Source organism: Halyomorpha halys, unplaced genomic scaffold (assembly GCF_000696795.3).
Source record: "Halyomorpha halys isolate HHAL.00 unplaced genomic scaffold, Hhal_1.1 Scaffold1289.1, whole genome shotgun sequence".
NCBI lineage: Eukaryota > Metazoa > Arthropoda > Insecta > Hemiptera > Pentatomidae > Halyomorpha > Halyomorpha halys.
Genome location: NW_027108374.1, coordinates 448,734 through 462,492, shown reverse-complemented (window position 1 = coordinate 462,492; position 13,759 = coordinate 448,734). Strand labels below are relative to the sequence as shown.

The 13,759-nt window shown below is 30.6% G+C and overlaps 1 protein-coding gene across 3 annotated transcripts in view; it reads right to left on the bottom strand.

The window, feature by feature from the left end:
- LOC106689177 (protein eva-1 homolog C) overlaps nt 1-13,759 on the bottom strand; it is a 158,849-nt gene that overhangs the window by 18,617 nt on the left and 126,473 nt on the right. For 2 of the 3 annotated variants that reach the window (XM_067046687.1, XM_014434037.2), the window contains exon 9: nt 1,008-1,130. The exons of the other annotated variant lie outside the window; for it this stretch is intronic. In XM_067046687.1, coding sequence (XP_066902788.1) covers nt 1,008-1,130 — 123 coding nt within the window. The remainder of the gene's footprint in view (nt 1-1,007; nt 1,131-13,759) is intronic. 3 annotated transcript variants of the gene reach the window in all.

Genomic DNA, 13,759 nt, shown 5'->3' with positions numbered 1-13,759 from the left:
ATAATTAATCAGATAATTAAAGTGTGAATAATAAAAGTTCTGATTAATTTTTCCTTCCAGGTCAAGTGTTAATCTAGAGGTTAGCGTTTGAAACTAAGGAGACACTCTATTATAAATTCATTAAAATAGTAGTTGATAGATCTTTATTTTAAATGGTCTTTTCCAGTAATAGATTTATTAAGATATTATATTTTTATTATAATACCAATAAAATTACTCACAGAGCTTTCGATAAACAACTAGTTACATATTTTATTTATGTATTAGTTAATTATATTTTTAAGTAATAATTTTTTTATGTATTAGTTAATTATTTTTATCACTTAGTTCTCTATGTACACTGGATATCGTTTACAATGACCTTCATGAGATCAGGCCACTAAAACCAATCACTATACACATCATGTAAATTTGAAATAGGAGTTTTTAGAAAACATGATTCCTATAAAACACATATAAATTGTTATATTTGAATAATAATTGCTTCGTTTTACCATGAGTCCTTATAAGCGTAGTTGCGATAATTAAATTAGCAATGTTCTGTAAGTCACGTGTCCGGAAATATTCGTCACTGTAACCGGAATGTCCGATGTAGTTTTAATCGATATCCAGTTTATAATGAAAACCATTCTAAATTGCCTCCTGTTTGGATTTATTACTATATATTTTCGAGAAGTTTGCTTAAAGAAAAAAAGATTAAACATTTTTTTCATATTGGTAACTCTACACTTATGAATTTAAGGAATGAAATTATTGTATAGATAATAATATATATGTTGTGTATGTATATATATATATATATATATATATATATATATATATATATATATATATTTCATTCGAATGGGCTATGATTTATTAAATTTTCCTACTGACATATAAATATTCTTAATATTTCCTTTATTTCCTAACTTACTCTTAAACTTCCAGTGACCTATGGGTTTTGGGTTAACTCAGCCATCTACTAACGGCATTAGAAGAACATCGCAATCGTTTGAAATACTTACTTGAGAGGAAGAGATAGACAGACATCCATTGAGAGATAAATCCGATCCCCAGGGCTTGACTCCCTTCGGTAGTGCAGTTGAGAGGTTGTAAGCTCAGCTTGCTGGTGTCCCTTCGTACTTTACCTAGACATCAATCGATCTAACTGATACCAATCTTTCCTTCATCTTCACCTCAACCAAAGCTATTAACAGCGCCACCACCAGTGATATTTACAATTGAAGCTTTGTTAGTGCGATGGTAGTAGTAATCGGATTTTTCAAAAAAGTATTTACATGATTAAAATGAATGATTTGTGCAAAAAAAGACAGATATTCATACTTTACCTTTACTATCCTAATAAAAATAATATTGGTTCACAATCATTCAATAATTGTATTATTAAGGTAATTAGTCAACAATAAAACTCCCAGCTCTTCAAATCTATACCACTGATATTCTTGCTGCAGATACTCATTTCTTTCAACTCAAAGGTCAGGGATACATCCTGGATCCAGCTAGTTCCAGTGGCCTTTAATTTGTTTGGTAGTAAATCTTATAAAACCCTTGGCCAAGTAACTGTTCCTCCTGTTATGGGTTGAAGTGGTATTTTATTAACACAGATTATTCTATACTAAGCAATAGTCATGGGCAACAAGATCAAAGACTGTGATGTATAAGAAACGTTATATTGTCTTTAACTACGTCTTCAGGTACAACAAGCAATAAAAGAAACGTAAATCACAGAAACCAAAGGAAATCCGTTGTAAATCCATGATGCATTTAAAGAAAAATAATTAAATGAAATGAAAATTAGTTTATTATTCTAGCACTAGCAATTACAAAGGTAATTTTAATTTTGCAATAACATATATTGGCCAAAAACATAGTGTGGCCACACTTAATTATAACTTATATTAAAATTGTCTACAAATAATTTAAGATACAGAAAAGAGAAAAAAAATTAAAAACTAACTGACTAACAAAATAAAAAAGGTAGTTACAAATTATTATATTCTTACCCCTGTCAAACTGATCCGCTACCTTGGACTACATTTGGACAAATGACTAACCTGGAATCACCTACTAATCATCAACGACTAACCTCACACAAAACTGAAAAGACAGGAAACTGCACGTCGATTTCGACTATTACAGTACTTACTGGACAAATGGTCAAAACTTCCAACACATTACAAAAACTGATCTTACATGACTGTATGGGGCTCCACTAAACCTTCGAATTCCTCTCGTATCCAATCCTTACAATCCAAAATCCTCAATGCTCCTTACCTTGTCACAAATAAAATCATACATAAAGACCTTAATGTTCCCTATGTAACCGATCTAGCCCGAACCAGATATCAATCCTTCCATTACAAACTCCCTAACCACTCATCCTCATTAGTTTCTAATCTTGCTTCCTCTTTTATTCCGGATAATCCTCCGAGGCGTCTGAAAAGAAGATGGCCTGGAGACCTTCTATTAAAAATATTTTTAGAGTGCTACCATTGGTACATGCTTGTACCATACCACTATGATTTCCTCAAATTTACTTGATGTAGTAAAAGGTAGTTCAACAGAAGGGTTTTAAACGAGGGAAGGGTAGGTACATGACGTATGTTAGAGGGAATGGGGTTGCAGTGATAAACAGCTTGAGTAAAAAAATATTTATCGAACTCAACAGTTTGTTGGGGTGGAGGGTAGATGTCAGATAAACGGGAGCTGGTAGTACGAGATCAGATAGAGAATTTGAATTGCAGGTTTTCTAGAATATAGAAGGGGCGTTGAGTTCCAATTACTTAAGAAATGAAGCTAGGAAATACTGGCATCGGAAGAATGGATAGAGCCACTTTAGCTCGGCGTAGTACTGGGTTATTTGCATATCTCTGGAGATCCCGAAAATAGATCGTAGTGCGCTGTTCACAAGATATTTAAGTAATAACGATAGCCATGGCGATCTCAACGATTAAATATTATTATGGATATAATCCCGGAGGACCTTACAGCTGAGCACGTCAGAGGGAGGGTCAAAGAATTGGACTCCTGCTTGGTTCAGGAGGTAGGTTCGCTTCCCATCAGGGTTTGAAAATATTCATTATATTTATAATGGATAAATTAAAAATCATTTTTAAACAGTACACAATTGATAACTGATAATTGATAATTACTAATAATTAATCAAGATTTGTCAAAACAATGTTTGGTAAGTATATTACATTTTTTTTTTCAATCAGCAGTGGGTGACTAATTAGGAAGATAGGAGGAGTGTGTGTGTGAATGCGGCGCAGGCCCGCCACTATACTGTAAAATAATATCAAAAATTACCGTTATTATTATGCCATTACTATTATACACCTTATTTATCGAATCAGCAGTAACAAATGCCGGGTTAAGGGTCATTTTCAAAAATAGTTTTAATTGTATTCGTGTTAACTATATGTAATAATTATGATGCTAATGTAAATAGTTACATATTTATTTTTGTTGTCTTATTTCAAAATATTTTTGTCATCTTATTTCTAATTTTTTTTTTGTATTATTTCTAAATATTTTTTTAAATTTTTGTTGTCTTATTTCCAACTATTCCGACATGATTGATTAGCTGTCTAATTTGTAACATCCCTCAACTGTTTGTTTTATTTTCACCTCCACACCACACTGGACGGTTTGAATTGTTTTCGCTTTGCTATTTGGCCATTCTACAGTGTCAAATTCTGTTTTGTTGTTTGTAGTCCTAATGTAGTTTGAATCGGCCAAACGGTGAGCGCTTAGTAATTAGCTGCCGTTTGTGAGACTAAGTGGTTTAGCCCAGAATCCACCAATGCTAACTTTATTAAAAATTACTGAAATTTCAATCAACGCCGATTATTTAGTAGCTGATTTCATAAACGATGATGAAATTTCTTCCAGTTTTGTCATAGGCACACACACACGCGCACACACACACACACACACACACACACATTATATATATATGTTATAGTGAGCCTTTACTGCGTTATCTCCAAAGGGGTAATCTCAAGATCAAATCAAAGTGGCGAGAAGGGATTTCCCATAATTATAGCAGTGGTAATACGATAATACATTTAATAGACTGATTAGTAGTTTTAATAGAGTGAATATTTTTATTATTTTTAATTTCAATTGATCTAATGAAGAAATAAGAACTTTGTATCTAATTTTGGTAGATTTTAATATTTTCAATTGAAAGATTTATAAATACAAATTTTTATATTTATTGTAATTCTCTGGAATAGAAGAAATTTTAAGATATTTTTTAAATGGTAGCCTCAGCAAATTAAATTAAATCATACCTCTTTGTATTCCTATTATCAGGAATATATACTATTTTTTTTAATAATTTATTTATTGATATTTACAACTGTATACATATATACACATCAAGTAAATTTGCTGTAAGTGATATTATGACATGATAAAAACATGTGGAGAATCTACCCATTGATAGAACTCCAAAAACATTTTTAAAGGAGAAGATCTCCAGGCCATCTTCTTTTCAGACGTCTATGAGGATTATTAGGTAGTGAAGGAGAAGCCAGGTTAGAAACGAGATGGTTTGGGTGTTTGGGAAGTTTATCATGGAAGGATTGGTATCTGGTTCTGGCCAAATCGGCAACATAGGGAACATTGAGGTCCTGATGGATGATTTGATTTGTGACAAAGTAAGGACTAGTAAGGATTTTACGAAGGATTTTGGACTGTAAGGATTGGATTCGAGAGGAATTAGATGATTTAGTGGAGCCCCATAGCTCAACTCCGTATGTCCAAATAGGCCTTATAATAGTCATGTAGATTAGTCTTTTGTAATTGATTGGAAGTTTCGACCGTTTGTCTAGTAAATGTTGTAATAGTCGGAATCGACGAGCAGTTATCAACTAATTGAAATTGTAATAATTTTCATTTTTATTTATATTTTTTAAAAAATATTTTTAATGAAATTTACAACTGTACATTATAATGTATTTAGTAAATTCCATCTCAGTTAAAATGGAGTGGTACAGGCGTGTAGAGAAATTACTCACTGGTAGCACTATAACGTAATAATTTTAAAAATTATCATCGATATTTTATAATTATTTAGTTTAATTTTGGTCCTTCAATCTGTTTTTTTTTCTTCGTCAGATTCATTGATAATATGAGCAATACTACATCTACATATATTTGGTAAAATGGTAATTCCTATATTAAAAAAAAAAATAGTCCTAAACGTTTCATTAAAATTAGAAAAAAAAATAATTTTATATAATAACAGACAAAAATATATAATTAAATAATTTCACGGTAGGTTTTGAGGATAGAGTATTGGTATGGCTCTCACCACTCCGACTTCAGCCCTCAAGAATTGGCTGTACGCCAAAAGTTCCCTCACTTCCTTCCCTGACAGCCATTTCAGTTTCCTCTAGTCTATTGTTATTGTTATTATCTAGTTCTTAAGAGAGTCGATAGTGATAATCTACGTATAATTTTAATGAAAATTAATAATTTAAATTTATATAATAATTTTGTTGGATAATGTTTTAACCCTACTGACTGTCCGTCACAATAGTACAAGAAGCGAGAAGAAAAAAAGACAGTTATTTCACCCCAATTTTTTATTACTTTAATGAAAACTATTTATAATTACTAGTAAAAATTTATGAGTCTACCAAGTATAGGTAGGCGGAATAAAAATTTGTTGCTGTTTCAAAACGAAAAAAAAATAATTTTTCATTCCGAGCTCTATATGTTTAAAATTACTATCAATACTAGAAAACCTAAGAGGACATTATTTAAAGCAGTTTAAATTGACTGAAATATTATTCCTAATAGAGCTATTTACGTCCAATAGTTCTCGAGGTATAGTTTTTTAAAAATCAATATTCCATAACAATGTACTGAAAGATGAGTAGTTAGTATATTTATTTTGAGAAATCTATATCTCAGAAACTATGTCACGTATAGATGTCTATTAGCACTCAAATTAAAGGTAGTTTAATGTACTATAAAGTAATTTATATCCTGTAATTTATGAACTCTTTCAATACATTCTGTACAACATTTTTATGAAATGTTGTTTTTAAAAAAGCTATATCTCGAGAACTATTTAACGTAAATAACTCTATTACGGCTCATATTTTAGCAAATTTACTCTTCTTTAAATGCCGTTCTCTTAGGTTTTCTTGTGTTGTTGCTACTTTTTAAGATATATCCGAATGAAAAATTAATTTTTTTTTATCGTTTTGAAACAGCCGCCATTTTTTATTCCTCCTACCTATACTTGGCCTACTCATCAATTTTGACTAGTAATTATACATAGTTTTCATTAAAGTAATCAAAAATTGGGATGAGATAACTGCCTTTTTTCTCCTCTTAGAGTCTTGTAATACAAAGTGTGTATGATGTTATTTTTAAGGAATATTTTACATAATAAGAAAAAATAAATTTTAAAAATATATTCACTCAAAATGGGTTTGTAACATAATAATTATTGATTATTTAAATCGTATTTTTAATAGTAGTAAAACGTACACGGGAAAATATAATATTTTGAAGTTGAAAATAGCTTTTATTTTAAATATGTTAAACACCATAATACATTATGAAAGTCTAAAAATAGTAGTGAGTAAATACTTAGGAAGATAGAAGGTGTGAGTGTGGTGCAGGCCTGCCACTATACTGTCAAATAATAGCAAGAATTAAAAATTAAATTAAAATCTGTACTGCTACAACCCATGATGAAGGGGTAAGGGGTTCGGTAATTTGTAAAGAAGTATTGTTACTAGACCAACAGTTGTGCTAGGAGGTGATTTGGTCTGAATTACGCTCGACCGTCAGATTTTTACCCAATTTGAGATGCTCGGTGGACTCCAGGAGGGCTTCAGAAACCACAAGAGTTGCCTCACGGCTACAGTTTAACAGAAAATCATTTTCTGCCCAGCCGGATTCGAACTCGGGTCATTACAGTTAGTAGCCAGGCGCTTTACCCCGTGGCTACCGCGCTCTCGTACCAAGAATTATCGTTACTTATTTCTGGAATTGGCAGTAACAAATGCCGGGTTTAGTGTCATCTTTAAAAATATTAACAAATATAATTTAATTGTATTCGTGTTAACTATATATAATGATACAGGAAACAACACAAAAGTTCTTGGTAATTTAACTACAGAAGCGTGGGGAGGATTATGGTAAAGTATTTTATTAGTAGTTTTATTGCGTAATTGCAATGAAGACTTTTTCCTTTAATATCGAAATATCAGGCTTAATTTTTATCACTCAAAAAGAAAATTATTGTTTATTTATTAGATATTATTGTACTGGTATCACTGTGCAATGCGAGTGACTCTAATACATCCTTTTTATATATCTCGGGTTTCATTGATGTAAATGTATTTTATTGTTTGCCTTAACACACATATCGACAAAAAAAATATAAACAGAAAAAAAAATTATTCTTAATGTCTGGAAAAGTACAATGTAACTTAAAAGTATGAATTGTGAGAAAAAAAAATTTTTCATTCATTAGGTTCATGGAAAAAAAAAACATCTTAAATATTAATATAGTTTTTATTGCTTCAATATTTCAGTTATTGGGTTAGTTAGTCAAGTATAAATATTCAGAAATTTCGATAATTTTATGATGGCTAATCCATGATTAAACTAAATCATTATTAAGAAAAGAAGAATTTTTCCCCAAAACTTCCAATGAGCCAGTAACCTAAGGTCGATTACATGTAAATGCAGAGGTTTATCGAGCTGAATAATCTATACTGAGAGGGCACAGAACCTATAATAACATACATGTGTACATTAATTATGCCCCACTACATCACATTAGCTCCCTTCGACAGAATTAACTCATTGTATTACTAGTAACTAAATGTTTTATTAAATATTTAAGATATGATTCTGCACTCGCAACCTTTTTTTTTTCAATGGAAAATTGTTTCAATCGCTAAAAAGAAACCTACAAAAAATAGTCATGAAAAAATACATATAATAATTATGGTAATCATATTATAGGTAAAAGTTCCGATTTTCTCGTTTTTACTGCATGTTTTTTTCATAATACCATTCAGCTTATTGCATTATTAAATTTTAAAATAAAATCATTTACTTAGAATAGAATAATAGCACATGGCAGTATAAATTCCATAATAAATCTTCTAACTGTGAGGACAATTAATTTATGTTGCAATGGGATTATCCGGAGTAAACCTACTTCTTTACAACTTTTATTAACTTTATAAATATATATTAAATACCTAATAAATTGGATTCCTTTGTGGTTATTGTATTATTATTTTTTTTCAAAACTATAGCATTATAAGTAATCTTGAATAAATATTGTATCTTGTACAATGTTTTTTTTTTCTCAAATTCGAAAATCAAGGAAAAATAAAACTTATATTTTTTTTTAATAAATATTATAATTTAAATAATTTAGAAATTATTGCTGTAAAAATAAATTAGAAAGTTAAATATCACATACAAAGAAAAAAAACCCAATATAAAACAAACAACTAAAAAGAAATATACAACAAAATTATAATTTTTTTCTTGAAAATTTAAAAATATAAATATAAATTGGAAGATTATTGATGATTCACCGGAATATGGTCCGGGTGCGATCAAAAAAACTCAAATAGTAAATAATTATACTATTTTTATTGAGCTAACGTTTCCCCCCACGTTGCAGGGCTTCGTCAGGGCTAAAAAAGATACAAACACTTGATATAGTTACAAAAAAAAAAGAAGAAAAAAACATAAGTGGAACATAATAGGGGTATACAATGAAAAGTAAAGTATAATAAGAAAAATTAAAGGTTGTAAACATCGAATGAAAAGGGTAATAGTAACAGATGGATAAGAGATAAAATAAAAGAAGAAATATTAAAGAATGTACAAATTAAGAGATGAAAAAAGAAAAGAATAAAATCAAATGATGAGACAGAATTCATACCTGTTTTGACGGAAGTCAAAGACAGACTGAGCCGTTTGTATTGGGAGGAGTGGGGATGACAGTTAGCACACCACAATAACGGGAATAATTTTAAAGTAAACATTGTAAAAAAAAAAAATAAAAAATAAAAAATAAATAAAAAAAACAAGAAAAAAACAGGTTGAAGCATGGGGATTGAACTCCGTTCAGTCCCATGCTGCAATTCCTTCTATATCAGCGAAACTAAAAACCAACTTATGAAACGCATTTCCCAGCACAAAAACTTCCATCAACTCCTGTAATCCACTTGCATCTAAATTATCAGAACACGCATTAAACCTGAATCATACTTTTAATTTCGACAATTCTTCCATTCTTGCCACTGTCCTCAACCACACCAAACGTCTCATCTCGGAGTCCATTGACATAAATTTAACTGAGAATTCCGTCAATCATAAAGTTGATAAAGACTACATCTCCCTTACATATCGACACATTTTGAACATAATAAAACCCTCATAATACTTCTTTTCACTTCGTTCTGCATTTCAGATGCCCACTTTCTTGTCATATCTTTTATTCTTGTTTCTCTAAATTCTTACCATTTATTTAATAATTTTTATATTTACTATCCTTCCTGTTTCATTTATATTCTTGTATCTTATCTTTACATTTATCTAACGGCTCAGTCTGTCTTTGACTTCTGTCTCTATGAATTCTGTCTCATCATTTGATTTTATTCTTTTCTTTTTTTCATCTGTTAATTTGTACTTTCTTTAATATTTCTTCTCTTATTTTATTTCTTATCCATCTGTTATTATTACCCTTTTCATTTAATGTTTACAACCTTTAATTTTTCTTATTATATTTTACTTTTCATTGTATACCCCTGTTATGTTCCACTTATGTTTTTTTCTTTTTTTTGTAATTATGTCAAGTGTTTGTATCTTTTTTAGCCCTAACGAAGCCCTGCAACGTGGGGCGAAACGTTGGCTCAATAAAATAGTATAATTATTTACTATTTGAGTTTTTTCGCAACGGTACCGATTCGATTATGTTAAGTGGATTTGACTTTTATTTTGTCGTGGTCCCACGAAATAAAAACACGATCCTATCATTCTGGTTTGAATAGGTCGGATATATGTTAAGAGAAAAAAAGACGGACAGTATTATGGGGTTTATTTTGAATTTCCTGTTTTATTTATGCTAGAATAAATTGACCGAAAGACTCTTTAGCTTGTTGGTGACACGCCATCAGAAGTTACCATATTACGTTACATATTTCTAGAAATGGTTTATTCCGAGGAACAAAAAGTAATCAGTCAGACTTAAAAAAAAAACTCTGACGGAAACTTTTTCGTGGGTCTACCAGGTACTAACAAGCTGCGTGGAAAGGAAATCTACAGTGCTGCCAGATCACCCACAGTGTTGCCAGTACATTTTACTGCGTTACCTCATGAATAAATACAATAATAATACATATAATAAATACAATAAATACAATAATTGTTCAACATTAAATTATTATGGAGTGTGGCCTTAGTAGTTGTAATGTAATAATTTGTTATGATAAGCATAAGAGAATGATATGCTCTTACTTGCTGTTAAATCAGATACAAAATGGTTTTTGTTTTGTCTTTATTGAGTAGTATTACATGCATTTTAATATTAATTAATATTTGTAATTTCGATCTGAGATCACATTCATACCATACTTACTGAGATCTAAAGCAGATGATAACAAAATAATAAATAGGAAACAAGTACTTATAAATATGAAAGAAAATTAAACTTAACGTAAAGTAACATCAGTAACACATTCATTCCCATCCCCAATTTATTAATGCTAACCTTTCGATTGTCTATGAAAAGCCTTCTTCTAAGACATAAACTCTCTTGCGCTTTCCAGTTTGTATTTAGTTCCAAAGAAATCCTACCGACTGGTCAAACATTTGGATAGGTTGTTTGTTTCTGTTTGTATTTAATTATTTTTATTTTTTTAAAGACGTTTCGTTTAAAAAACAAGCAATGTAAAGAGAAGGTGGCCCCCCATAATTTCTGCAAGTAATTAATATGCATATGCCTAAGTAGCACTAGCGCCCCATGTGGTCAGACAGTACAATGGACTCTTACGCCACTACTAGGGAAACATGAAGAAGAGATCAAGAGCATGCGAGAGCCATTTTTTCCCTTGGCCAAACCTTTCTTCCCTTCTTCAATGAAAATCATCATGTGTAAGTAGAACATTTAGGAAGATTCTCCCCGGCAATGGAGGAGAGGGCTGCAAGTAGGAGATGACTTCATGGGAGTAAGTTCACCTCCATCAATATCTCTTACTTCTTCATCAATCACCTTCTTCATTAGCATCATGACCATCAACAACTGAAATTTCAAAAGACCCTAAATCGAAATTCATTAAACTTTTCTAACCAAAAAAAAGTTTCTTTCGGCTACTCCCAACAACCATAGGTAATTAATCAATTAATCAATAGATTTATCAATTAGTCGATAGATTTTTTCCTGTCACTTTATGTTTTATTTTCTTTGTTATTACTTTTCAAATACAGTCCATTAATATTTACCCTCCAGCATTATAAAGAGAGGTTGCACCTAACCTTCAGTTGAAGGTGTACTTCATCCAAAAGAATTATAAAAACGCTGTTCGGTCCACAGGTCTGAGGTCTTAGGTTTCGAGGGGGGTAAGATAGGGGTGACACTTTACTTAAATGAAGTGATGAGGTCCATCTTCTGACTAGAGAAAATACTAAGATTGGCGACACTTAAGAAGAAAAGGAACTACCAGAATTGATTGAAGTGCTAATCCTGTACTGTTTAAACCTGCAGACTCTCCAGGAACCTCTGGCTTGTCCTCACTCAGTTACTAACCCTTGACTAGAGATGTCCAGCCAAGCAGGAAGGGAACAGAGCGTCACATTGAGGGCACACAACCCGGAGGTCGGTGCACAACCATGTCAGCATCAGCACCACAGATCACATATCAGGTGACCTATGGCAAATGGGGCTCACAAGTAAGAAGCATTTCTCTCATCCAATACAAACCACAAAATGGAGACCCTTACTCTCATCAACCCGTCTCATCGCAGCAATACCATTTCCGAATTATCTAAATTCATTCAACTCACTAACGTTATTATATTAACTTTAGTTTCGATATTGTCTGTACTCTTAATCTTTATTTTTATCTTCAATCAAATCCCTTCTGAGATGGATTACTTTAAGTCGATCCAAGTATAAACCAGATAGGAACTGTCTTGCCAAAACTAACGTTTTATCACTCTATCAGGATTCTAAGTAATGCATAAGGAAGGATCCACGAGAATAGGGAATAATTATTAATATAATAATTATAAAATGAATAAATATTAATAAAATAGATAATAATTATAAAATATATGAACTAATATATGTATATCGCCAATGAACAAAAGTAGATTGACTAATTGAGCAATAGCAAAATAAATAAACAATTAAAGTAAAGATAATTAAGTTACTAAAATAAATAATATTGAACTCATTCATACATATATACAATATTTACATTCTGCTAGGAAACCACGATTTCAAACCAGATTCCAATTATCTGGTATTTCGGTTAAACGGAGTCTTTGTAATGAGGGGGGAGGGTCTTATTGATGACAATAATACATCTTACATTTTGCTTGTAACATTTTATTGTACAACCATTGAGGTAAAAATTTTAATATTAATATTAATTAATCTCAAACCAATCCCTGTCACCTATATGTTGACGCCAATTGATAAAAACCATAAATAAATAAATTTTATTTTTTTACTTTAGCCATAAAAAGTATAGTGCATAATTTTTAAATTTGCAAATAACCAGAAAACAAAATTGTGTCATTCTTAAAATCTATGGTTGAGAACTTTATCAACAATGTAAAATATCTAGTCTAACTGCAATAAGTTTAAATCTTATAAATTTCAACAATCATAAAGTTTTTACGTCATGTCAACTGTAAGAAACTGTCCTACTTTAGTTACAACTAAGTAATTGTTGTAAAGTTTGCTATAAGTTGAGTTGGGTTCCAAGCTGAAAGGGATGACTTGGAAAGTTGAAAAACCTGTTTAAACTTCTAGGAATATTGACACATCTCCGGTTTATGGAGCCTTTCTAGTAGGAAATATAATATTTTGTTATAATAAAGATATGTAAAAATGCTTTTTATAATATAAAGCAAAAAACCATATTTGTGTTATTTACACCTTATTTTTAATTGTATACAATAGGATACATAATTTAATTTAAATTAGCTACAAAGTATTTATAAAAATATTAATTACATCGAAACTGGGATTACTTTGGATAATATTATGCACATTAACTATCCCTCTGCACTACAGACTGTTATAATCTGTCTTTAATTGTATTAATTGGTATATTTAATGTTATTTCATTTAAATTAACTAATATTTACTTTTCTTGGTAAATATTTTTAAAATGATCCCACATTTTAATTGTCCTCAATTTATCCCTTTTCTAGAGGTGAATTTGGGTAAAGATTTGCTTCCGGGTTTTAATTCTGATGAAAATAGGTTTGTCCCTGTATAGAACTGTGAATAATTCCTAACTGACATGAATGTTGTGATATTCACCAAAATTTATAATTTATTCCTTTTACTATGATCAAGGAACAAATTAAACAAAATTTTACTCAAGTTGATCATATTTTCTTTGCTCTTTTACGCAATAATTTTTTTTGTGAGTCTTTATTAACGTTTGGTTGATAAGTTGTATAATATGTTCTACTAAAGGGGTATTCATGATGTTGTGTTAAATGTTAAATGTTTTAC